The following is a 25,006-nucleotide window of genomic DNA, read 5'->3' on the forward strand; positions in this document are numbered from 1 at the left end:
CGGCCCAGCCCCACTCCCAGCGCTCCCAGTCCATCCCAGTGCTCCCAGTTTAACCCTCACCAGCAGCAGCGGGCGGCTCTGGCGCCGGCCCAGCCCCACTCCCACTGCTCCCAGTCCATCCCAGTGCTCCCAGTTTGACCCTCACCAGCAGCAGCGGGCGGCTCTGGCGCCGGCCCAGCCCCACTCCCAGCGCTCCCAGTCCATCCCAGTGCTCCCAGTTTAACTCTCACCAGCAGCAGCGGGCGGCTCTGGCGCCGGCCCAGCCCCACTCCCACTGCTCCCAGTCCATCCCAGTGCTCCCAGTTTGACCCTCACCAGCAGCAGCGGGCGGCTCTGGCGCCGGCCCAGCCCCACTCCCAGCGCTCCCAGTCCATCCCAGTGCTCCCAGTTTGACCCTCACCAGCAGCAGCGGGCGGCTCTGGCGCCGGCCCAGCCCCACTCCCAGCGCTCCCAGTCCATCCCAGTGCTCCCAGTTTAACCCTCACCAGCAGCAGCGGGCGGCTCTGGCGCCGGCCCAGCCCCACTCCCACTGCTCCCAGTCCATCCCAGTGCTCCCAGTTTGACCCTCACCAGCAGCAGCGGGCGGCTCTGGCGCCGGCCCAGCCCCACTCCCAGCGCTCCCAGTCCATCCCAGTGCTCCCAGTTTGACTCTCACCAGCAGCAGCGGGCGGCTCTGGCGCCGGCCCAGCCCCACTCCCACTGCTCCCAGTCCATCCCAGTGCTCCCAGTTTGACCCTCACCAGCAGCAGCGGGCGGCTCTGGCGCCGGCCCAGCCCCACTCCCAGCGCTCCCAGTCCATCCCAGTGCTCCCAGTTTAACTCTCACCAGCAGCAGCGGGCGGCTCTGGCGCCGGCCCAGCCCCACTCCCACTGCTCCCAGTCCATCCCAGTGCTCCCAGTTTGACTCTCACCAGCAGCAGCGGGCGGCTCTGGCGCCGGCCCAGCCCCACTCCCACTGCTCCCAGTCCATCCCAGTGCTCCCAGTTTGACCCTCACCAGCAGCAGCGGGCGGCTCTGGCGCCGGCCCAGCCCCACTCCCAGCGCTCCCAGTCCATCCCAGTGCTCCCAGTTTAACTCTCACCAGCAGCAGCGGGCGGCTCTGGCGCCGGCCCAGCCCCACTCCCACTGCTCCCAGTCCATCCCAGTGCTCCCAGTTTGACTCTCACCAGCAGCAGCGGGCGGCTCTGGCGCCGGCCCAGCCCCACTCCCACTGCTCCCAGTCCATCCCAGTGCTCCCAGTTTGACCCTCACCAGCAGCAGCGGGCGGCTCTGGCGCCGGCCCAGCCCCACTCCCACTGCTCCCAGTCCATCCCAGTGCTCCCAGTTTGACCCTCACCAGCAGCAGCGGGCGGCTCTGGCGCCGGCCCAGCCCCACTCCCACTGCTCCCAGTCCATCCCAGTGCTCCCAGTTTAACTCTCACCAGCAGCAGCGGGCGGCTCTGGCGCCGGCCCAGCCCCACTCCCACTGCTCCCAGTCCATCCCAGTGCTCCCAGTTTAACTCTCACCAGCAGCAGCGGGCGGCTCTGGCGCCGGCCCAGCCCCACTCCCACTGCTCCCAGTCCATCCCAGTGCTCCCAGTTTGACCCTCACCAGCAGCAGCGGGCGGCTCTGGCACCGGCCCAGCCCCACTCCCAGCGCTCCCAGTCCATCCCAGTGCTCCCAGTTTAACCCTCACCAGCAGCAGCGGGCGGCTCTGGCGCCGGCCCAGCCCCACTCCCAGCGCTCCCAGTCCATCCCAGTGCTCCCAGTTTGACCCTCACCAGCAGCAGCGGGCGGCTCTGGCGCCGGCCCAGCCCCACTCCCACTGCTCCCAGTCCATCCCAGTGCTCCCAGTTTGACTCTCACCAGCAGCAGCGGGCGGCTCTGGCGCCGGCCCGGCCCCACTCCCACTGCTCCCAGTCCATCCCAGTGCTCCCAGTTTGACCCTCACCAGCAGCAGCGGGCGGCTCTGGCGCCGGCCCAGCCCCACTCCCAGCGCTCCCAGTCCATCCCAGTGCTCCCAGTTTAACTCTCACCAGCAGCAGCGGGCGGCTCTGGCGCCGGCCCAGCCCCACTCCCACTGCTCCCAGTCCATCCCAGTGCTCCCAGTTTGACTCTCACCAGCAGCAGCGGGCGGCTCTGGCGCCGGCCCAGCCCCACTCCCAGCGCTCCCAGTCCATCCCAGTGCTCCCAGTTTGACCCTCACCAGCAGCAGCGGGCGGCTCTGGCGCCGGCCCAGCCCCACTCCCACTGCTCCCAGTCCATCCCAGTGCTCCCAGTTTGACCCTCACCAGCAGCAGCGGGCGGCTCTGGCGCCGGCCCAGCCCCACTCCCAGCGCTCCCAGTCCATCCCAGTGCTCCCAGTTTGACTCTCACCAGCAGCAGCGGGCGGCTCTGGCGCCGGCCCGGCCCCACTCCCACTGCTCCCAGTCCATCCCAGTGCTCCCAGTTTAACTCTCACCAGCAGCAGCGGGCGGCTCTGGCGCCGGCCCAGCCCCACTCCCACTGCTCCCAGTCCATCCCAGTGCTCCCAGTTTAACCCTCACCAGCAGCAGCGGGCGGCTCTGGCGCCAGCCCAGCCCCACTCCCAGCGCTCCCAGTCCATCCCAGTGCTCCCAGTTTAACCCTCACCAGCAGCAGCGGGCGGCTCTGGCGCCGGCCCAGCCCCACTCCCACTGCTCCCAGTCCATCCCAGTGCTCCCAGTTTGACCCTCACCAGCAGCAGCGGGCGGCTCTGGCGCCGGCCCAGCCCCACTCCCAGCGCTCCCAGTCCATCCCAGTGCTCCCAGTTTAACTCTCACCAGCAGCAGCGGGCGGCTCTGGCGCCGGCCCAGCCCCACTCCCACTGCTCCCAGTCCATCCCAGTGCTCCCAGTTTGACCCTCACCAGCAGCAGCGGGCGGCTCTGGCGCCGGCCCAGCCCCACTCCCACTGCTCCCAGTCCATCCCAGTGCTCCCAGTTTAACTCTCACCAGCAGCAGCGGGCGGCTCTGGCGCCGGCCCAGCCCCACTCCCACTGCTCCCAGTCCATCCCAGTGCTCCCAGTTTGACCCTCACCAGCAGCAGCGGGCGGCTCTGGCGCCGGCCCGGCCCCACTCCCACTGCTCCCAGTCCATCCCAGTGCTCCCAGTTTGACCCTCACCAGCAGCAGCGGGCGGCTCTGGCGCCGGCCCAGCCCCACTCCCAGCGCTCCCAGTCCATCCCAGTGCTCCCAGTTTAACCCTCACCAGCAGCAGCGGGCGGCTCTGGCGCCGGCCCAGCCCCACTCCCACTGCTCCCAGTCCATCCCAGTGCTCCCAGTTTGACCCTCACCAGCAGCAGCGGGCGGCTCTGGCGCCGGCCCAGCCCCACTCCCAGCGCTCCCAGTCCATCCCAGTGCTCCCAGTTTGACTCTCACCAGCAGCAGCGGGCGGCTCTGGCGCCGGCCCAGCCCCACTCCCACTGCTCCCAGTCCATCCCAGTGCTCCCAGTTTGACCCTCACCAGCAGCAGCGGGCGGCTCTGGCGCCGGCCCAGCCCCACTCCCACTGCTCCCAGTCCATCCCAGTGCTCCCAGTTTGACCCTCACCAGCAGCAGCGGGCGGCTCTGGCGCCGGCCCAGCCCCACTCCCACTGCTCCCAGTCCATCCCAGTGCTCCCAGTTTGACCCTCACCAGCAGCAGCGGGCGGCTCTGGCGCCGGCCCAGCCCCACTCCCAGCGCTCCCAGTCCATCCCAGTGCTCCCAGTTTAACTCTCACCAGCAGCAGCGGGCGGCTCTGGCGCCGGCCCAGCCCCACTCCCACTGCTCCCAGTCCATCCCAGTGCTCCCAGTTTGACTCTCACCAGCAGCAGCGGGCGGCTCTGGCGCCGGCCCAGCCCCACTCCCAGCGCTCCCAGTCCATCCCAGTGCTCCCAGTTTGACCCTCACCAGCAGCAGCGGGCGGCTCTGGCGCCGGCCCAGCCCCACTCCCACTGCTCCCAGTCCATCCCAGTGCTCCCAGTTTGACCCTCACCAGCAGCAGCGGGCGGCTCTGGCGCCGGCCCAGCCCCACTCCCAGCGCTCCCAGTCCATCCCAGTGCTCCCAGTTTAACTCTCACCAGCAGCAGCGGGCGGCTCTGGCGCCGGCCCAGCCCCACTCCCAGCGCTCCCAGTCCATCCCAGTGCTCCCAGTTTGACTCTCACCAGCAGCAGCGGGCGGCTCTGGCGCCGGCCCGGCCCCACTCCCACTGCTCCCAGTCCATCCCAGTGCTCCCAGTTTAACCCTCACCAGCAGCAGCGGGCGGCTCTGGCGCCGGCCCAGCCCCACTCCCAGCGCTCCCAGTCCATCCCAGTGCTCCCAGTTTAACTCTCACCAGCAGCAGCGGGCGGCTCTGGCGCCGGCCCGGCCCCACTCCCACTGCTCCCAGTCCATCCCAGTGCTCCCAGTTTGACCCTCACCAGCAGCAGCGGGCGGCTCTGGCGCCGGCCCAGCCCCGCCAGCAGCAGCTCCCAGTCCATCCCAGTGCTCCCAGTTTGACCCTCACCAGCAGCAGCGGGCGGCTCTGGCGCCGGCCCAGCCCCACTCCCACTGCTCCCAGTCCATCCCAGTGCTCCCAGTTTGACCCTCACCAGCAGCAGCGGGCGGCTCTGGCGCCGGCCCAGCCCCACTCCCAGCGCTCCCAGTCCATCCCAGTGCTCCCAGTTTAACTCTCACCAGCAGCAGCGGGCGGCTCTGGCGCCGGCCCAGCCCCACTCCCACTGCTCCCAGTCCATCCCAGTGCTCCCAGTTTAACCCTCACCAGCAGCAGCGGGCGGCTCTGGCGCCAGCCCAGCCCCACTCCCAGCGCTCCCAGTCCATCCCAGTGCTCCCAGTCTGACCCTCACCAGCAGCAGCGGGCGGCTCTGGCGCCGGCCCAGCCCCACTCCCACTGCTCCCAGTCCATCCCAGTGCTCCCAGTTTAACTCTCACCAGCAGCAGCGGGCGGCTCTGGCGCCGGCCCAGCCCCACTCCCAGCGCTCCCAGTCCATCCCAGTGCTCCCAGTTTAACCCTCACCAGCAGCAGCGGGCGGCTCTGGCGCCGGCCCAGCCCCACTCCCACTGCTCCCAGTCCATCCCAGTGCTCCCAGTTTGACCCTCACCAGCAGCAGCGGGCGGCTCTGGCGCCGGCCCAGCCCCACTCCCAGCGCTCCCAGTCCATCCCAGTGCTCCCAGTTTAACTCTCACCAGCAGCAGCGGGCGGCTCTGGCGCCGGCCCAGCCCCACTCCCACTGCTCCCAGTCCATCCCAGTGCTCCCAGTTTGACCCTCACCAGCAGCAGCGGGCGGCTCTGGCGCCGGCCCAGCCCCACTCCCAGCGCTCCCAGTCCATCCCAGTGCTCCCAGTTAGACCCTCACCAGCAGCAGCGGGCGGCTCTGGCGCCGGCCCAGCCCCACTCCCAGCGCTCCCAGTCCATCCCAGTGCTCCCAGTTTAACCCTCACCAGCAGCAGCGGGCGGCTCTGGCGCCAGCCCAGCCCCACTCCCAGCGCTCCCAGTCCATCCCAGTGCTCCCAGTTTAACCCTCACCAGCAGCAGCGGGCGGCTCTGGCGCCGGCCCAGCCCCACTCCCACTGCTCCCAGTCCATCCCAGTGCTCCCAGTTTGACTCTCACCAGCAGCAGCGGGCGGCTCTGGCGCCGGCCCAGCCCCACTCCCACTGCTCCCAGTCCATCCCAGTGCTCCCAGTTTGACCCTCACCAGCAGCAGCGGGCGGCTCTGGCGCCGGCCCAGCCCCACTCCCAGCGCTCCCAGTCCATCCCAGTGCTCCCAGTTTGACTCTCACCAGCAGCAGCGGGCGGCTCTGGCGCCGGCCCAGCCCCACTCCCACTGCTCCCAGTCCATCCCAGTGCTCCCAGTTTGACCCTCACCAGCAGCAGCGGGCGGCTCTGGCGCCGGCCCAGCCCCACTCCCAGCGCTCCCAGTCCATCCCAGTGCTCCCAGTTTAACTCTCACCAGCAGCAGCGGGCGGCTCTGGCGCCGGCCCAGCCCCACTCCCACTGCTCCCAGTCCATCCCAGTGCTCCCAGTTTGACTCTCACCAGCAGCAGCGGGCGGCTCTGGCGCCGGCCCAGCCCCACTCCCACTGCTCCCAGTCCATCCCAGTGCTCCCAGTTTGACCCTCACCAGCAGCAGCGGGCGGCTCTGGCGCCGGCCCAGCCCCACTCCCACTGCTCCCAGTCCATCCCAGTGCTCCCAGTTTGACCCTCACCAGCAGCAGCGGGCGGCTCTGGCGCCGGCCCAGCCCCACTCCCACTGCTCCCAGTCCATCCCAGTGCTCCCAGTTTGACCCTCACCAGCAGCAGCGGGCGGCTCTGGCGCCGGCCCAGCCCCACTCCCAGCGCTCCCAGTCCATCCCAGTGCTCCCAGTTTAACTCTCACCAGCAGCAGCGGGCGGCTCTGGCGCCGGCCCAGCCCCACTCCCACTGCTCCCAGTCCATCCCAGTGCTCCCAGTTTGACTCTCACCAGCAGCAGCGGGCGGCTCTGGCGCCGGCCCAGCCCCACTCCCAGCGCTCCCAGTCCATCCCAGTGCTCCCAGTTTGACCCTCACCAGCAGCAGCGGGCGGCTCTGGCGCCGGCCCAGCCCCACTCCCACTGCTCCCAGTCCATCCCAGTGCTCCCAGTTTGACCCTCACCAGCAGCAGCGGGCGGCTCTGGCGCCGGCCCAGCCCCACTCCCAGCGCTCCCAGTCCATCCCAGTGCTCCCAGTTTGACTCTCACCAGCAGCAGCGGGCGGCTCTGGCGCCGGCCCAGCCCCACTCCCACTGCTCCCAGTCCATCCCAGTGCTCCCAGTTTAACTCTCACCAGCAGCAGCGGGCGGCTCTGGCGCCGGCCCAGCCCCACTCCCACTGCTCCCAGTCCATCCCAGTGCTCCCAGTTTAACCCTCACCAGCAGCAGCGGGCGGCTCTGGCGCCAGCCCAGCCCCACTCCCAGCGCTCCCAGTCCATCCCAGTGCTCCCAGTTTAACCCTCACCAGCAGCAGCGGGCGGCTCTGGCGCCGGCCCAGCCCCACTCCCACTGCTCCCAGTCCATCCCAGTGCTCCCAGTTTGACCCTCACCAGCAGCAGCGGGCGGCTCTGGCGCCGGCCCAGCCCCACTCCCAGCGCTCCCAGTCCATCCCAGTGCTCCCAGTTTAACTCTCACCAGCAGCAGCGGGCGGCTCTGGCGCCGGCCCAGCCCCACTCCCACTGCTCCCAGTCCATCCCAGTGCTCCCAGTTTGACCCTCACCAGCAGCAGCGGGCGGCTCTGGCGCCGGCCCAGCCCCACTCCCACTGCTCCCAGTCCATCCCAGTGCTCCCAGTTTAACTCTCACCAGCAGCAGCGGGCGGCTCTGGCGCCGGCCCAGCCCCACTCCCACTGCTCCCAGTCCATCCCAGTGCTCCCAGTTTGACCCTCACCAGCAGCAGCGGGCGGCTCTGGCGCCGGCCCGGCCCCACTCCCACTGCTCCCAGTCCATCCCAGTGCTCCCAGTTTGACCCTCACCAGCAGCAGCGGGCGGCTCTGGCGCCGGCCCAGCCCCACTCCCAGCGCTCCCAGTCCATCCCAGTGCTCCCAGTTTAACCCTCACCAGCAGCAGCGGGCGGCTCTGGCGCCGGCCCAGCCCCACTCCCACTGCTCCCAGTCCATCCCAGTGCTCCCAGTTTGACCCTCACCAGCAGCAGCGGGCGGCTCTGGCGCCGGCCCAGCCCCACTCCCAGCGCTCCCAGTCCATCCCAGTGCTCCCAGTTTGACTCTCACCAGCAGCAGCGGGCGGCTCTGGCGCCGGCCCAGCCCCACTCCCACTGCTCCCAGTCCATCCCAGTGCTCCCAGTTTGACCCTCACCAGCAGCAGCGGGCGGCTCTGGCGCCGGCCCAGCCCCACTCCCACTGCTCCCAGTCCATCCCAGTGCTCCCAGTTTGACCCTCACCAGCAGCAGCGGGCGGCTCTGGCGCCGGCCCAGCCCCACTCCCACTGCTCCCAGTCCATCCCAGTGCTCCCAGTTTGACCCTCACCAGCAGCAGCGGGCGGCTCTGGCGCCGGCCCAGCCCCACTCCCAGCGCTCCCAGTCCATCCCAGTGCTCCCAGTTTAACTCTCACCAGCAGCAGCGGGCGGCTCTGGCGCCGGCCCAGCCCCACTCCCACTGCTCCCAGTCCATCCCAGTGCTCCCAGTTTGACTCTCACCAGCAGCAGCGGGCGGCTCTGGCGCCGGCCCAGCCCCACTCCCAGCGCTCCCAGTCCATCCCAGTGCTCCCAGTTTGACCCTCACCAGCAGCAGCGGGCGGCTCTGGCGCCGGCCCAGCCCCACTCCCACTGCTCCCAGTCCATCCCAGTGCTCCCAGTTTGACCCTCACCAGCAGCAGCGGGCGGCTCTGGCGCCGGCCCAGCCCCACTCCCAGCGCTCCCAGTCCATCCCAGTGCTCCCAGTTTAACTCTCACCAGCAGCAGCGGGCGGCTCTGGCGCCGGCCCAGCCCCACTCCCAGCGCTCCCAGTCCATCCCAGTGCTCCCAGTTTGACTCTCACCAGCAGCAGCGGGCGGCTCTGGCGCCGGCCCGGCCCCACTCCCACTGCTCCCAGTCCATCCCAGTGCTCCCAGTTTAACCCTCACCAGCAGCAGCGGGCGGCTCTGGCGCCGGCCCAGCCCCACTCCCAGCGCTCCCAGTCCATCCCAGTGCTCCCAGTTTAACTCTCACCAGCAGCAGCGGGCGGCTCTGGCGCCGGCCCGGCCCCACTCCCACTGCTCCCAGTCCATCCCAGTGCTCCCAGTTTGACCCTCACCAGCAGCAGCGGGCGGCTCTGGCGCCGGCCCAGCCCCGCCAGCAGCAGCTCCCGCACCGGCGGCTGCTCGCGCTCGCCGCGCTCGTCCTTGCGCGGCTCCGCCGGCGGCTGCCCGAAGGACGAATCCACCAGCACGCGCTGGCCCACCGAGAAATTCTTCACCAGGAACACCCGGCGCCACTCGGGAACGGCGTAGATCTGGGGGGAAACAACGGGAAAATGGGAAAAACGGGAGAAATGGGGAAATGGGGAAAACAGGAGTGAGAAATGGGAATGGGAAAAATGGGAATAATGAGAATGGGAATGGGGAAATGGGCAAAAATGGGAATGGGAGTGGGAATGGGAAAAGTGGGGAAAATGGGGAAAATGGGAGAAATGGGGAAATGGGAAATAGGAAGAATGGGAATGGGAATGCGAAAAGGGGAATGGGAAATGGGAGAAATGGGAGAAATGGGAGAAATGGGAGAAATGGGAGAAATGGGAGAAATGGGAAAAATGAGAATGGGGATGGGAAATGGGGAATGGGAAACGGGAAAAATGGGAAAATGGGAAAAATGGGAGAAAAGGGAAATAGGAAAAATGGGAATGGGAAATGGGAATTCCCATGGGAAAAGGGGAATGGGAACAGGAAAAATGGGAGAAATGGGAGAAATGGGAAAAATAGGAAAAATGGGAAAAATGGGAAAATGGGAAAAATGGGGAAAATGGGAGAAATGGGAAAAATGGGAAAAATGACAATGGGAATGTGAAAAGGGGAATGGGAAATGGGAAAAATGGGAAAATGGGAAAAATGGGGAAAATGGGAGAAATGGGGAAATGGAAATGGGAAATGGGAGAAATAGGAAAATGGGAAAAATGGGAAATAGGAAAAACGGGAATGGGAAATGGGAAAAATGGGAAAATGGGAGAAATGGGAGAAATGGGAGAAAAGGGAAATAGGAAAAATGGGAATGGGAATGCGAAAAGGGGAATGGGAAATGGGAGAAATGGGAAAATGGGAAAAATGGGAGAAATGGGAAAAATGGGAAAAATGGGAGAAATGGGAAAAATGGGAAAAATGACAATGGGAATGTGAAAAGGGGAATGGGAAATGGGAAAAATGGGAAAATGGGAAAAATGGGAGAAATGGGAAAATGGGGAAAATGGGAATGGGGAAATAGGAAATGGAAATGGGAAATGGGAAATGGGAAAAATGAGAATGGGAAAATGGGAATGGGAAATGGGAAAAATGGGAAAAATGGGAAATGGGAGAAATGAGGAAAATGGGAGAAATGGGAAAAATGGGAAAAACGGAAAAAGGGAATGGGAAATGGGGAAATGGGAGTGGGGATGGGAAAATGGGAAAAATGGGAATGGGAAAACGGGAAAAATGGGGAAAACGGGAGAAATGGGAAAAATGGGAGAAATGGGAAAAATGGGAAAAATGACAATGGGAATGTGAAAAGGGGAATGGGAAATGGGAAAAATGGGAAAATGGGAAAAATGGGAGAAATGGGAAAATGGGGAAAATGGGAATGGGGAAATAGGAAATGGAAATGGGAAATGGGAAATGGGAAAAATGAGAATGGGAAAATGGGAATGGGAAATGGGAAAAATGGGAAAAATGGGAAATGGGAGAAATGAGGAAAATGGGAGAAATGGGAAAAATGGGAAAAACGGAAAAAGGGAATGGGAAATGGGGAAATGGGAGTGGGGATGGGAAAATGGGAAAAATGGGAATGGGAAAACGGGAAAAATGGGGAAAACGGGAGAAATGGGAAAAATGGGAGAAATGGGAAAAATGGGAAAAATGACAATGGGAATGTGAAAAGGGGAATGGGAAATGGGAAAAATGGGAAAATGGGAAAAATGGGAGAAATGGGAAAATGGGGAAAATGGGAATGGGGAAATAGGAAATGGAAATGGGAAATGGGAAATGGGAAAAATGAGAATGGGAAAATGGGAATGGGAAATGGGAAAAATGGGAAAAATGGGAAATGGGAGAAATGAGGAAAATGGGAGAAATGGGAAAAATGGGAAAAACGGAAAAAGGGAATGGGAAATGGGGAAATGGGAGTGGGGATGGGAAAATGGGAAAAATGGGAATGGGAAAACGGGAAAAATGGGGAAAACGGGAGAAATGGGAAAAATGGGAAAAATGGGAAAAATGGGAAAAATGACAATGGGAATGTGAAAAGGGGAATGGGAAATGGGAAAAATGGGAAAATGGGAAAAATGGGGAAAACGGGAGAAATGGGGAAATGGAAATGGGAAATGGGAGAAATAGGAAAATGGGAAAAATGGGAAATAGGAAAAACGGGAATGGGAAATGGGAAAAATGGGAAAATGGGAGAAATGGGAGAAAAGGGAAATAGGAAAAATGGGAATGGGAATGCGAAAAGGGGAATGGGAAATGGGAAAAATGGGAGAAATGGGAGAAATGGGAGAAATGGGAGAAATGGGAAAAATGGGAAAAATAGGAGAATGGGAAAAATGGGAAATAGGAAAAATGGGAAAATGGGAGAAATGGGGAAATGGAAATGGGAAATGGGAAAATGGGAAAATGGGAAAAACGGGAGAAATAGGAAAAACGGGAATGGGAAATACAGGAAAAATGGGAATGGGAAATGGGAGAAATGGGAGAAATGGGAAAATGGGAAAAATGGGAAAAATGGGAAAAATGGGAGAAATGGGAAACAGGAAAAATGGGAATGGGAATTCAAAAAGGGGAATGGGAAATGGGAGAAAAGGGAGAAACGGGAAAAATGGGAAAATGGGAAAAATGGGAGAAATGGGAGAAATAGGAAATAGGAAAAATGGGAAAATGGGAGAAATGGGGAAATGGGAAAAACGGGAAATAGGAAAAACGGGAATGGGAAATACAGGAAAAATGGGAATGGGAAATGGGAAAAATGGGAAAATGGGAAAAATGAGAATGGGGGAATGGGAATGGGGAATGGGAAATGGGAGAAGGTGGAATGAGAATGGGGATGGGAAATGGGAAAAATGGGAATTCCCATGGGAAAAGGGGAATGGGAACAGGAAAAATGGGAAAAATGGGAAAATGGGAAAAATGGGAAAAATGGGAAAAATGAGAAAAATGGGGAAAAAGGGGAAACGGGAATGGGAAATGGGAAAAATGGGAAAAATGGGAAAAATGAGAATGGGGGAATGAGGGAATGGGAATGGGGAATGGGAAAAACGGGAATGGGAAATGGGAATGGGAATTGCCATGGGAAAAGGGGAATGGGAATGGGAAACATGGGAAACATGGGAAAAATGGGAAAAATGGGAAAAATGGGAATGGGAACGGGGAAATGGGAATGGGAAATGGGAATGGGGATGGGAAAAATGGGAAAAATGGGAATAGGAATGGGAAATGGGAATTCCCGTGGGGAAGGGGGAGAGGGGAATGGGAAAAATGGGAAAAACGGGAATGGGAAAAGGTCGAATGGGAATGGGAAATGGGAAATGGGAATGGGGAAATGGGGATGGGAATAGGAAACGGGAAAAATGGGGAATGGGGGAATGGGGATGGGAATGGGAAAAACGGGAATGGGAATTCCCATGGGAAAAGGGGAATGGGAACGGGAAAAATGGGAAACATGGGAGAAATGGGAAAAACAGGAAAAATGGGAGAAATGGGAATGGGGAAATGGGAATTCCTGTGGGAAAAGGGAAATGGGAGACATGGGAAAAACGGGAATGGGGAAATGGGAAAAATGGGAATGGGAAATGGGAATTCCCGTGGGGAAGGGGGAGAGGGGAATGGGAAAAATGGGAACGGGGAAAATGGGAAAAATGGGAAAAAAGGGAATGGGAAAAATGGGAAAAATGGGAAAAATGGGAAAAATGGGAAAACGGGAATGGGAAGGGGAAGAAGGGGAATTCCACCGGGAAAAGCCGGATGGGGACGGGACCCCGGTGCCACCGAGGCACCTCCCAGTGCTCCCAGTGCCCCCAGTGCCATCCCAGTGCCATCCCAGTGCTCCCAGTGCCATCCCAGTGCCCCCAGTGCCTCCCAGTGCCCTCCCAGTGCCCTCCCAGTGCTCCCAGTGCCATCCCAGTGCCCTCCCAGTGCTCCCAGTACCATCCCAGTGCCCTCCCAGTGCCATCCCAGTGCCCTCCCAGTGCCCTCCCAGTGCCATCCCAGTGCCTCCCAGTGCCATCCCAGTGCTCCCAGTGCCATCCCAGTGCCCTCCCAGTGCTCCCAGCGCCCTCCCAGTGCTTCCAGTGCCCTCCCAGCGCCCACCCAGCGCTCCCAGTACCATCCCAGTCCCCTCTCAGCACTCCCAGTGCCCTCCCAGTACCCTCCCAGTACCCTCCCAGTACCATCCCAGTGCCCTCCCAGTACCCTCCCCGCACTCCCAGCCCCCTCCCAGTCCCCTCCCAGCACCCTCCCAGTGCTCCCAGTACCATCCCACTGCTCCCAGTGCCCCCTCCCAGTGCTCCCAGTGCCCTCCCAGCGCTCCCAGTACTCGCAGTCCCCTCCCAGCACTCCCAGTCCCCTCCCAGCACTCCCAGCCCCCTCTCAGCACCCTCCCAGCCCCCTCCCAGTGCTCCCAGTACCCTCCCAGTGCTCCCAGTCCCCTCCCAGCATTCCCAGTACCCTCCCAGTCCCCTCCCAGCACTCCCAGTCCCCTGCCAGCACCCTCCCAGCCCCCTCCCAGTGCTCCCAGCACCCTCCCAGTGCCCTCCCAGTGCTCCCAGCACCCTCCCAGTGCTCCCAGTCCCCTCCCAGCGTTCCCAGTACCCTCCCAGTCCCCTCCCAGCGTTCCCAGTACCCTCCCAGTCCCCTCCCAGTCCTCCCAGTCCCCTGCCAGCACCCTCCCAGCCCCCTCCCAGTGCTCCCAGTGCCCTCCCAGTCCTCCCAGTCCCCTGCCAGCACCCTCCCAGCCCCCTCCCAGTGCTCCCAGTGCCCTCCCAGCACTCCCAGTCCCCTGCCAGCACCCTCCCAGCCCCCTCCCAGTGCTCCCAGTACCCTCCCAGCACTCCCAGTCCCCTGCCAGCACCCTCCCAGTCCCCTCCCAGCGCTCCCAGCGCCCTCCCAGTGCTCCCAGTCCCCTCCCAGTCCTCCCAGTCCCCTGCCACCACCCTCCCAGCCCCCTCCCAGCGCTCCCAGTACCCTCCCAGTCCCCTCCCAGCACTCCCAGTCCCCTGCCACCACCCTCCCAGCCCCCTCCCAGTGCTCCCAGCACCCTCCCAGTGCCCTCCCAGTGCTCCCAGCACCCTCCCAGTGCTCCCAGTCCCCTCCCAGTCCTCCCAGTCCCCTGCCACCACCCTCCCAGCCCCCTCCCAGCGCTCCCAGTACCCTCCCAGTCCCCTCCCAGCACTCCCAGTCCCCTGCCAGCACCCTCCCAGCCCCCTCCCAGCCCCCTCCCAGCGCTCCCAGTCCCCTCCCAGCCCCCTCCCAGTGCTCCCTTTGCCCCCTCCCAGCGCTCCCAGCGCCCTCCCAGTGCTCCCAGTACCTCCATGTTGCCGTTCTCGCGGGCCAGCACGCACCAGTGCGAGGGCTCGGGGCTGTGCGGGGGCGGCTCCCGCTCGGGGGGCCCCGGGCGCCGCGGCTCCTCCTTGGGGGGGGAGCGGCCCGAGCCCCCCGAGTCCCCGTAGAGCATCTCCTCCTCGTCATCCACGGAATCGCTGCGGGAATACTGGGAATACTGGGAATACTGGGACACACCTGGGGCACCCCCAACCCCCCACAGAGCAGCTCCTCCTCGTCATCCACGGAATCGCTGCGGGAATACTGGGAATACTGGGAATACTGGGAGACACCTGGGGCACCCCCACCCCCCACAGAGCAGCTCCTCCTCGTCATCCACGGAATCGCTGCGGGAATACTGGGAATACTGGGAATACTGGGACACACCTGGGGCACCCCCAACCCCCCACAGAGCAGCTCCTCCTCGTCATCCACGGAATCGCTGCGGGAATACTGGGAATACTGGGAATACTGGGAGACACCTGGGGCACCCCCACCCCCCACAGAGCAGCTCCTCCTCGTCATCCACGGAATCGCTGCGGGAATACTGGGAATACTGGGAATACTGGGAGACACCTGGGGCACCCCCACCCCCCACAGAGCAGCTCCTCCTCGTCATCCACGGAATCGCTGCGGGAATACTGGGAATACTGGGAATACTGGGAGACACCTGGGGCACCCCCACCCCGCCACAGAGCAGCTCCTCCTCGTCATCCACGGAATCGCTGCGGGAATACTGGGAATACTGGGAATACTGGGATACACCTGGGGCACCCATGGGACACCTGGGGCACTCCTGGGACACCCCTGGGGACACCCTGGGGACACCTTGGGGACAATGAGAAGAGGTGGGTGACACCTTTAGGGGGCTGGGGACACCTTGAAGACACCCTGAGGACACCCTGGGGACACCCTGGGGACACCTTGGGGACAACCTGGAGAGGTGGGTGACACCTTTAGGGAGCTGAGAACACCTTGGGGACACCTTGGGGACACCCTGGAGAGGTGGGTGACACCTTTAGGGGGCTGGGGACACCCTGGGGACACCTTGGGGACACCCTGGAGAGGTGGGTGACACCTTTAGGGGGCTGGGGACACCTTGGGGACACCTTGGGGACACCCTGGAGAGGTGGGTGACACCTTTAGGGGGCTGGGGACACCCTGGGGACACCTTGGGGACACCCTGGAGAGGTGGGTGACACCTTTAGGGGGCTGAGAACACCTTGGGGACACCTTGGGGACAATGAGAAGAGGTGGGTGACACCTTTAGGGGGCTGGGGACACCTTGAGGACACCCTGGGGACACCTTGGGGACACCCTGGGGACAACTTGGGGACAACCTGGAGAGGTGGGTGACACCTTTAGGGGGCTGGGGACATCCCTGGGACACCCTGGGGACACCTTGGGGACAATGAGAAGAGGTGGGTGACACCTTTAGGGAGCTGAGAACACCTTGGGGACACCTTGGGGACACCCTGGAGAGGTGGGTGACACCTTTAGGGGGCTGGGGACACCTTGGGGACACCTTGGGGACACCCTGGAGAGGTGGGTGACACCTTTAGGGGGCTGGGGACACCTTGGGGACACCTTAGGGACACCCTGAAGAGGTGGGTGACACCTTTAGGGGGCTGGGGACACCCTGGGGACACCTTGGGGACAACCAGGAGAGGTGGGTGACACCTTTAGGGGGCTGAGGACACCTCGAGGACAGCCTGGGGACACCTTGGGGACAACCAGGAGAGGTGGGTGACACCTTTAGGGGGCTGGGGACATCCCTGGGACACCCTGGGGACAACCAGGAGAGGTGGGTGACACCTTTAGGGGGCTGAGGACACCTTGAGGACACCCTGGGGACACCTTGGGGACACCCTGGGGACACCTTGGGGACAACCTGGAGAGGTGGGTGACACCTTTAGGGAGCTGAGAACACCTTGGGAACACCTTGGGGACAACCAGGAGAGGTGGGTGACACCTTTAGGGGGCTGGGGACACCCTGGGGACACCTTGGGGACACCCTGGAGAGGTGGGTGACACCTTTAGCGGGCTGGGGACACCCTGGGGACACCTTGGGGACACCCTGGAGAGGTGGGTGACACCTTTAGGGGGCTGAGGACACCTCGAGGACAGCCTGGGGACACCTTGGGGACAACCAGGAGAGGTGGGTGACACCTTTAGGGGGCTGGGGACATCCCTGGGACACCCTGGGGACAACCAGGAGAGGTGGGTGACACCTTTAGGGGGCTGGGGACATCCCTGGGACACCCTGGGGACAACCAGGAGAGGTGGGTGACACCTTTAGGGGGCTGAGGACACCTTGAGGACACCCTGGGGACACCTTGGGGACACCCTGGGGACACCTTGGGGACAACCTGGAGAGGTGGGTGACACCTTTAGGGGGCTGGGGACATCCCTGGGACACCCTGGGGACACCTTGGGGACAATGAGAAGAGGTGGGTGACACCTTTAGGGAGCTGAGAACACCTTGGGGACACCTTGGGGACACCCTGGAGAGGTGGGTGACACCTTTAGGGGGCTGGGGACACCTTGGGGACACCTTGGGGACACCCTGGAGAGGTGGGTGACACCTTTAGGGGGCTGGGGACACCCTGGGGACACCTTAGGGACACCCTGGAGAGGTGGGTGACACCTTTAGGGGGCTGAGAACACCTTGAGGACACCCTGGGGACACCTTGAGGACACCTTGAGGACACCCTGGGGACACCTTGGGGACACCTTGAGGACACCTTGGGGACACCTTGGGGACACCTTGAGGACACCCTGGGGACACCCCAGGGCCAATCTGGGAGGGTGGGAAACAGCTGGGGGACACTCCAGGGAGCAGCTGGAGATTGGGGCCACCTTGGGGACAATTTGGGGACATTTGGGGACGTTTTGGGACACTTGTGTCACCCACCTGAGGTCCTGGATGAGGGTCTCGGCCTCGGCGTGGGGGCGGGGCGGGGGCTCCTCGCGGGGGACGCGGCTCTCGGTGGTGAACATTCCGGAAACGTCCCGGTACAGGCAGAGCGCCGTCACCCGGGATTGCTGCCGGGGGGACATGTGGGGACATTGGGGACATCTGGGGACATTTGGGGACATTTGGGACATGGGGGACATTGGGGACATCGGGGACGTGGGGGACACGTCCCAGTACAGGCACAGCGCTGTCACCCGGGATTGCTGCCGGGGGGACATGTGGGGACATTGGGGACATCTGGGGACATTTGGGGACATTTGGGACATCGGGGACATTGGGGACATTTGGGACATGGGGGACACGTCCCAGTACAGGCACAGCGCCGTCACCCGGGATTGCTGCCGGGGGGGACATTTGGGGACATTGGGGACATTTGGGGACATTTGGGACATGGGGGACATTGGGGACATCGGGGACGTGGGGGACACATCCCAGTACAGGCACAGCGCTGTCACCCGGGATTGCTGCCGGGGGGGCATTGGGGACATTGGGGACATTTGGGGACATCGGGGACATTTGGAGACATTGGGGACATCGGGGACATTTGGGGACATTTGGGGACATTGGGGACATCGGGGACATTTGGGGACACGTCCCAGTACAGGCACAGCGCCGTCACCCGGGATTGCTGCCGGGGGGGCATTGGGGACATTGGGGACATTCGGGGACATCGGGGACATCGGGGACATTTGGGGACATTGAGGACATTTGGGGACATTGGGGACATTGGGGACATTTGGGGACATCGGGGACATTTGGGGACATCGGGGACATCGGGGACATTTGGGGACATTGGGGACATTTGGGGACATTGGGGACATTTGGGGACATTTGGGGACATCGGGGACATTTGGGGACATCGGGGACATCGGGGACATTTGGGGACATTGGGGACATTTGGGGACATTTGGGGACATTTGGGGACATTTGGGGACATTTGGGACATGGGGGACACGTCCCAGTACAGGCACAGCGCTGTCACCCGGGATTGCTGCCGGGGGGGCATTGGGGACATTGGGGACATTTGGGGACATTTGGGGACATCGGGGACATTTGGGACATTTGGGGACATTTGGGGACATTTGGGGACATGGGGGACACGTCCCAGTACAGGCACAGCGCTGTCACCCGGGATTGCTGCTGGGGGGACATTTGGGGACATTTGGGGACACTGAGGACATTTGGGACATTTGGGGACATCGGGGACATTTGGGGACACGTCCCAGTACAGGCACAGCGCTGTCACCCGGGATTGCTGCCATGGCGACATTTGGGGACATTTGGGGACACTGGGGACATTTGGGGACATTTGGGGACATCGGGGACATTGGGGACACGTCCCAGTACAGGCACAGCGCTGTCACCCGGGATTGCTGCCATGGCGACATTTGGGGACATTTGGGGACACTGGGGACATTTGGGGACATTTGGGGACATCGGGGACATTGGGGACATTTGGGACATCGGGGACATTGGGGACACGTCCCAGTACAGGCACAGCGCTGTCACCCGGGATTGCTGCCGGGGGGGCATTGGGGACATTTGGGGACACTGGGGACATTTGGGGACATTTGGGGACATTTGGGGACATCGGGGACATTTGGGGACACGTCCCAGTACAGGCACAGCACCGTCACCCGGGACTGCTGCCATGGGGACATTGGGGACATTGGGGACATTTGGGGACATTTGGGGATATTTGGGGATATTTGGGGACATCGGGGACATTGGGCACATTTGGGGACATTTGGGGACACTGGGGACATTTGGGACATTGGGGACATTTGGGGACACATCCCAGTACAGGCACAGCGCCGTCACCCGGGATTGCTGCCATGGGGACATTTGGGGACATTTGGGGACACTGGGGACATTTGGGGACATTTGGGGACATCGGGGACATTGGGGACACGTCCCAGTACAGGCACAGCGCTGTCACCCGGGATTGCTGCCGGGGGGGCATTGGGGACATTTGGGGACACTGGGGACATTTGGGGACATTTGGGGACATTTGGGGACATCGGGGACATTTGGGGACACGTCCCAGTACAGGCACAGCACCGTCACCCGGGACTGCTGCCATGGGGACATTGGGGACATTGGGGACATTTGGGGACATTTGGGGATATTTGGGGATATTTGGGGACATCGGGGACATTGGGCACATTTGGGGACATTTGGGGACACTGGGGACATTTGGGACATTGGGGACATTTGGGGACACATCCCAGTACAGGCACAGCGCCGTCACCCGGGATTGCTGCCATGGGGACATTTGGGGACATTTGGGGACACTGGGGACATTTGGGGACATTTGGGGACATCGGGGACATTGGGGACACGTCCCAGTACAGGCACAGCGCTGTCACCCGGGATTGCTGCCGGGGGGGCATTGGGGATATTGGGGACATTTGGGGACATTTGGGGACATTTGGGGACATCGGGGACATTTGGGGACATTGGGGACACGTCCCAGTACAGGCACAGCGCTGTCACCCGGGATTGCTGCCATGGGGACATTTGGGGACATTGGGGACACGTCCCAGTACAGGCACAGCGCCGTCACCCGGGATTGCTGCTGGGGGGACATTTGGGGACATTGGGGACACTGAGGACATTTGGGACATTTGGGGACATTTGGGGACATGGGGGACATGTCCCAGTACAGGCACAGCGCTGTCACCCGGGATTGCTGCCGGGGGGACATTTGGGGACATTTGGGGACATTGGGGACATTTGGGGACATTTGGGGACATGGGGGACACGTCCCAGTACAGGCACAGCGCTGTCACCCGGGATTGCTGCTGGGGGGACATCGGGGACATTTGGGGACATTTGGGACATCGGGGACATTGGGGACATTTGGGGACATCGGGGACATTTGGGACATTTGGGGACATTGGGGACATTTGGGGACATTGGGGACACGTCCCAGTACAGGCACAGCGCTGTCACCCGGGATTGCTGCCATGGGGACATTTGGGGACATTTGGGGACATTGGGGACATTGGGGACATTTGGGGACATTTGGGGACATTTAGGGACATCGGGGACACGTCCCAGTACAGGCACAGCGCTGTCACCCGGGATTGCTGCCAGGGGGACATTTGGGGACATTGGGGACATTGGGGACATTTGGGGATATTTGGGGATATTTGGGGACATCGGGGACATTTGGGGACATTGGGCACATTTGGGGACATCGGGGACATTTGGGACATTGGGGACATTTGGGGACACATCCCAGTACAGGCACAGCGCCGTCACCTGGGATTGCTGCCATGGGGACATTGGGGACATTGGGGACATTTGGGGACATTGGGGACATTGACACGTGACATGGGCGGCCGCAGCAGCGCCAGGCAGGGTCGGGGATGGTTTGGGGACGCGGGTGACACCGACGGGTGACACTGGAGGTGTCGGTGACAGCGCCAGGCGGGGTCGGGGATGGTTTGGGGACGCGGGTGACACCGACGGGTGACACTGGAGGTGTCAATGATGGCACCAGGCAATGTCGGGGATGGTTTGGGGACGCGGGTGACACTGACGGGTGACACTGGAGGTGTCGGTGATGGCACCAGGCAATGTCGGGGATGGTTTGGGGACGCGGGTGACACTGACAGGTGACACTGGAGGTGTCGGTGATGGCACCAGGCGGGGCCGGGGATGGTTTGGGGACACTGGGGACGGTTTGGGGACGTGGGTGACACTGACGGGTGACACTGGAGGTGTCGGTGATGGCACCAGGCAATGTCGGGGATGGTTTGGGGACACTGGAGGGGCTTTGGGAACACGGGTGACACTGACGGGTGACACTGGAGGTGTCGGTGATGGCACCAGGCAATGTCGGGGATGGTTTGGGGACACTGGAGGGGCTTTGGGAACACGGGTGACACTGACGGGTGACACTGGAGGTGTCGGTGATGGCACCAGGCAATGTCGGGGATGGTTTGGGGACGCTGGGGACAGTTTGGGGACGCGGGTGACACTGACGGGTGACACTGGAGGTGTCGGTGATGGCACCAGGCGGGGTTGGGGATGGTTTGGGGACGCGGGTGACACTGACGGGTGACACTGGCGGTGTCGGTGACGGTGCCAGGCGGGGTCGGGGACGGTTTGGGGACACTGGGGGGGCTTTGGGGACACGGGTGACACTGACGGGTGACACTGGAGGTGTCGGTGACAGCACCAGGTAGGGTTGGGGATGGTTTGGGGACGCTGGAGGGAGTTTGGGGACGCGGGTGACACTGACGGGTGACACTGGAGGTGTCGGTGACGGCACCAGGCGGGGCTGGGGACGGTTTGGGGATGCGGGTGACACTGACGGGTGACACTGGAGGTGTCGGTGATGGCACCAGGCAATGTCGGGGATGGTTTGGGGACGTGGGTGACACTGACAGGTGACACTGGAGGTGTCGGTGATGGCACCAGGCAATGTCAGGGATGGTTTGGGAACACGGGTGACACTGACGGGTGACACTGGAGGTGTCGGTGATGGCACCAGGCGGGGTCGGGGACGGTTTGGGGACGCGGGTGACACCGACGGGTGACACTGGAGGTGTCGGTGATGGCACCAGGCGGGGCCGGGGATGGTTTGGGGACACTGGGGACGGTTTGGGGACGCGGGTGACACTGACGGGTGACACTGGAGGTGTCGGTGATGGCACCAGGCAATGTCGGGGATGCTTTGGGGACGCTGGGGACAGTTTGGGGACGCGGGTGACACTGACGGGTGACACTGGCGGTGTCGGTGACAGTGCCAGGCGGGGTCGGGGACGGTTTGGGGACACTGGGGGGGCTTTGGGGACAGGGGTGACACTGACGGGTGACACTGGAGGTGTCGGTGATGGCACCAGGCAATGTCGGGGACGGTTTGGGGACGCGGGTGACACCGACGGGTGACACTGGAGGTGTCGGTGATGGCACCAGGCGGGGTCGGCGATGGTTTGGGGACGTGGGTGACACTGACGGGTGACACTGGAGATGTCGGTGACAGCACCAGGTAGGGTTGGGGATGGTTTGGGGACGCTGGAGGGAGTTTGGGGACGCGGGTGACACTGACGGGTGACACTGGAGGTGTCGGTGACAGCACCAGGCGGGGTCGGGGACGGTTTGGGGACACTGGGGACGGTTTGGGGACGCGGGTGACACTGACGGGTGACACTGGCGGTGTCGGTGACGGTGCCAGGCGGGGTCGGGGATGGTTTGGGGACACTGGGGGGGCTTTGGGGACACGGGTGACACTGACGGGTGACACTGGAGGTGTCGGTGACAGCACCAGGTAGGGTTGGGGATGGTTTGGGGACGCTGGAGGGAGTTTGGGGACGCGGGTGACACTGACGGGTGACACTGGAGGTGTCGGTGACGGCACCAGGCGGGGTTGGGGACGGTTTGGGGACGCGGGTGACACTGACGGGTGACACTGGAGGTGTCGGTGATGGCACCAGGCGGGGTCGGGGACGGTTTGGGGACGCGGGTGACACCGACGGGTGACACTGGAGGTGTCGGTGATGGCACCAGGCGGGGCCGGGGATGGTTTGGGGACACTGGGGACGGTTTGGGGACGCGGGTGACACTGACGGGTGACACTGGAGGTGTCGGTGATGGCACCAGGCGGGGTCGGGGACGGTTTGGGGACGCGGGTGACACCGACGGGTGACACTGGAGGTGTCGGTGATGGCACCAGGCGGGGCCGGGGATGGTTTGGGGACACTGGGGACGGTTTGGGGACGCGGGTGACACTGACGGGTGACACTGGAGGTGTCGGTGATGGCACCAGGCAATGTCGGGGATGGTTTGGGGACGCGGGTGACACTCACGTGTGACACGGGGGGCCGCAGCAGCGCCAGGCGCGGGGCGCGGCCGCCGTAGGTGTCCCCCTTGAGGGTGAAGGTGGCCAGGTGGCCGTCGGCGCTGAGCAGGACCCCGAAGGGATCGGCCACCGCGCAGTGCACGATGGGCGAGCCCAGGTCCACGGGGACGAAGTGCAGCTGTGTCACTGCGGGGGGGACAAACGGCGCTGTCACCCCGCTGTGTCACCCCTGTGTCACCCCAGGTCCAGGGGACAAAGTGCAGCTGTGTCATGGGGGGGGACAGCGGTGTCACACCCCTGGGTGACCCCTGTGTGACCCGTGTCACCCCTGTGTGACCCCTGTGTCACCCCGTGCTACCCCATGTGACCCCTGTGTGACCCCGTGTGTCACCCGTGTCACCCCAGGTCCAGGGGACAAAGTGCAGCTGTGTCATGGGGGGGGACAGCGGTGTCACACCCCTGGGTGACCCCTGTGTGACCCGTGTCACCCCTGTGTGACCCCTGTGTCACCCGTGTCACCCGTGTGACCCCTGTGTGACCCCTGTGTGACCCCCTGTGCCACCCCTGTGTGACCCCTGTGTGACCCCTGTGTCACCCTGTGTCACCCCCTGTGCCACCCGTGTCACCCCTGTGTGACCCTGTGTGACCCCTGTGTCACCCCGTGTGACCCCTGTGTGACCCTGTGTGACCCCTGTGTCACCCCAGGTCCAGGGGACAAAGTGCAGCTGTGTCATGGGGGGGGACAGTGGTGTCACACACCTGGGTGACCCCTGTGTGACCCCCTGTGCCACCCGATGTGACCCCTATGTGACCCCTGTGTGACCCCCTGTGCCACCCGTGTCACCCCCTGTGCCACCCCGTGTGTGACCCCTGTGTCACCCCCTGTGCCACCCCTGTGTGACCCCTGTGTGACCCCTGTGTCACCCCTGTGTGACCCTGTGTGCCACCCCGTGTGTGACCCCTGTGTCACCCCCTGTGCCACCCCTGTGTGACCCCTGTGTGACCCCTGTGTCACCCCTGTGTGACCCTGTGTGCCACCCCGTGTGTGACCCCTGTGTCACCCCAGGTCCAGGGGACAAAGTGCAGCTGTGTCATGGGGGGGGACAGCGGTGTCACACACCTGTGTGACCCCTGTGTCACCCCCTGTGCCACCCCTGTGTCACCCCTGTGTGACCCCTGTGTCACCCTGTGTGCCACCCCGTGTGTCACCCGTGTCACCCCAGGTCCAGGGGACAAAGTGCAGCTGTGTCACTGGGGGGGACAGCGGTGTCACAGACCTGTGTGACCCTGTGTGACCCCTGTGTGACCCGTGTCACCCCTGTGTGACCCTGTGTGTGACCCGTGTGTGACCCTGTGTCACCCCTGTGTCACCCCTGTGCCACCCCATGTGACCCCTGTGTGACCCCTGTGTGACCCCTGTGTCACCCCAGGTCCAGGGGACAAAGTGCAGCTGTGTCATGGGGGGGGGGGACAGCGGTGTCACACACCTGTGCCACCCCCGTGTCACCTCCGTGACCCCTGTGTCACCCCCAGTGTCACCTCACTGTCCCTTCACCGCTGGGCACCCCCCAGTGTCACCCCCCCCCCCCCCCCCGCAGTGTCACCTGCTGATGTCACCTCACTGTCACTCCCCGCCCCCAGAACCACCCAGCGGTGTCACCTGTCAGTGTCACCTGTCAGTGTCACCCATGTCACCCGTCAGTGTCACCTGTCAGTGTCACCTCCGCCTGTACCACCCCATTTGTGTCACACCTGGGGACACACCTGGGCCCCAGTGTGACCCCCTGATGTCACCCCAGCTGGCCTCGGGGTGTCCCAGGCGTGTCCCTGTCCCAGGTGTGTCCCAGGTGTGTCCCCAGGTGTGTCCCAGGTGTGTCCCCAGCTGTGTCCCTGTCCCCAGGTGTGTCCCAGGTGTGCCCAGGTGTGCCCCCAGGTGTGCCCCAGGTGTGTCCCAGGTGTGTCCCAGGTGTGCCCAGGTGTGCCCAGGTGTGTCCCTGTCCCCAGGTGTGCCCCCAGGTGTGTCCC

The 25,006-nt window shown here is 63.1% G+C and overlaps 1 protein-coding gene across 1 annotated transcript in view; it reads right to left on the bottom strand.

The window, feature by feature from the left end:
* The window catches only part of CPSF1 (cleavage and polyadenylation specific factor 1), a 112,640-nt gene that overhangs the window by 34,324 nt on the left and 53,310 nt on the right, over positions 1 to 25,006 (bottom strand). The window contains 4 exon segments of the mRNA XM_048286336.1: positions 8,732 to 8,929; positions 14,179 to 14,350; positions 17,107 to 17,237; positions 22,989 to 23,167. Of these exon segments, the coding sequence (XP_048142293.1) occupies positions 8,732 to 8,929; positions 14,179 to 14,350; positions 17,107 to 17,237; positions 22,989 to 23,167 (680 nt within the window).

This window comes from Corvus hawaiiensis, chromosome 26, assembly GCF_020740725.1.
Source record: "Corvus hawaiiensis isolate bCorHaw1 chromosome 26, bCorHaw1.pri.cur, whole genome shotgun sequence".
NCBI lineage: Eukaryota > Metazoa > Chordata > Aves > Passeriformes > Corvidae > Corvus > Corvus hawaiiensis.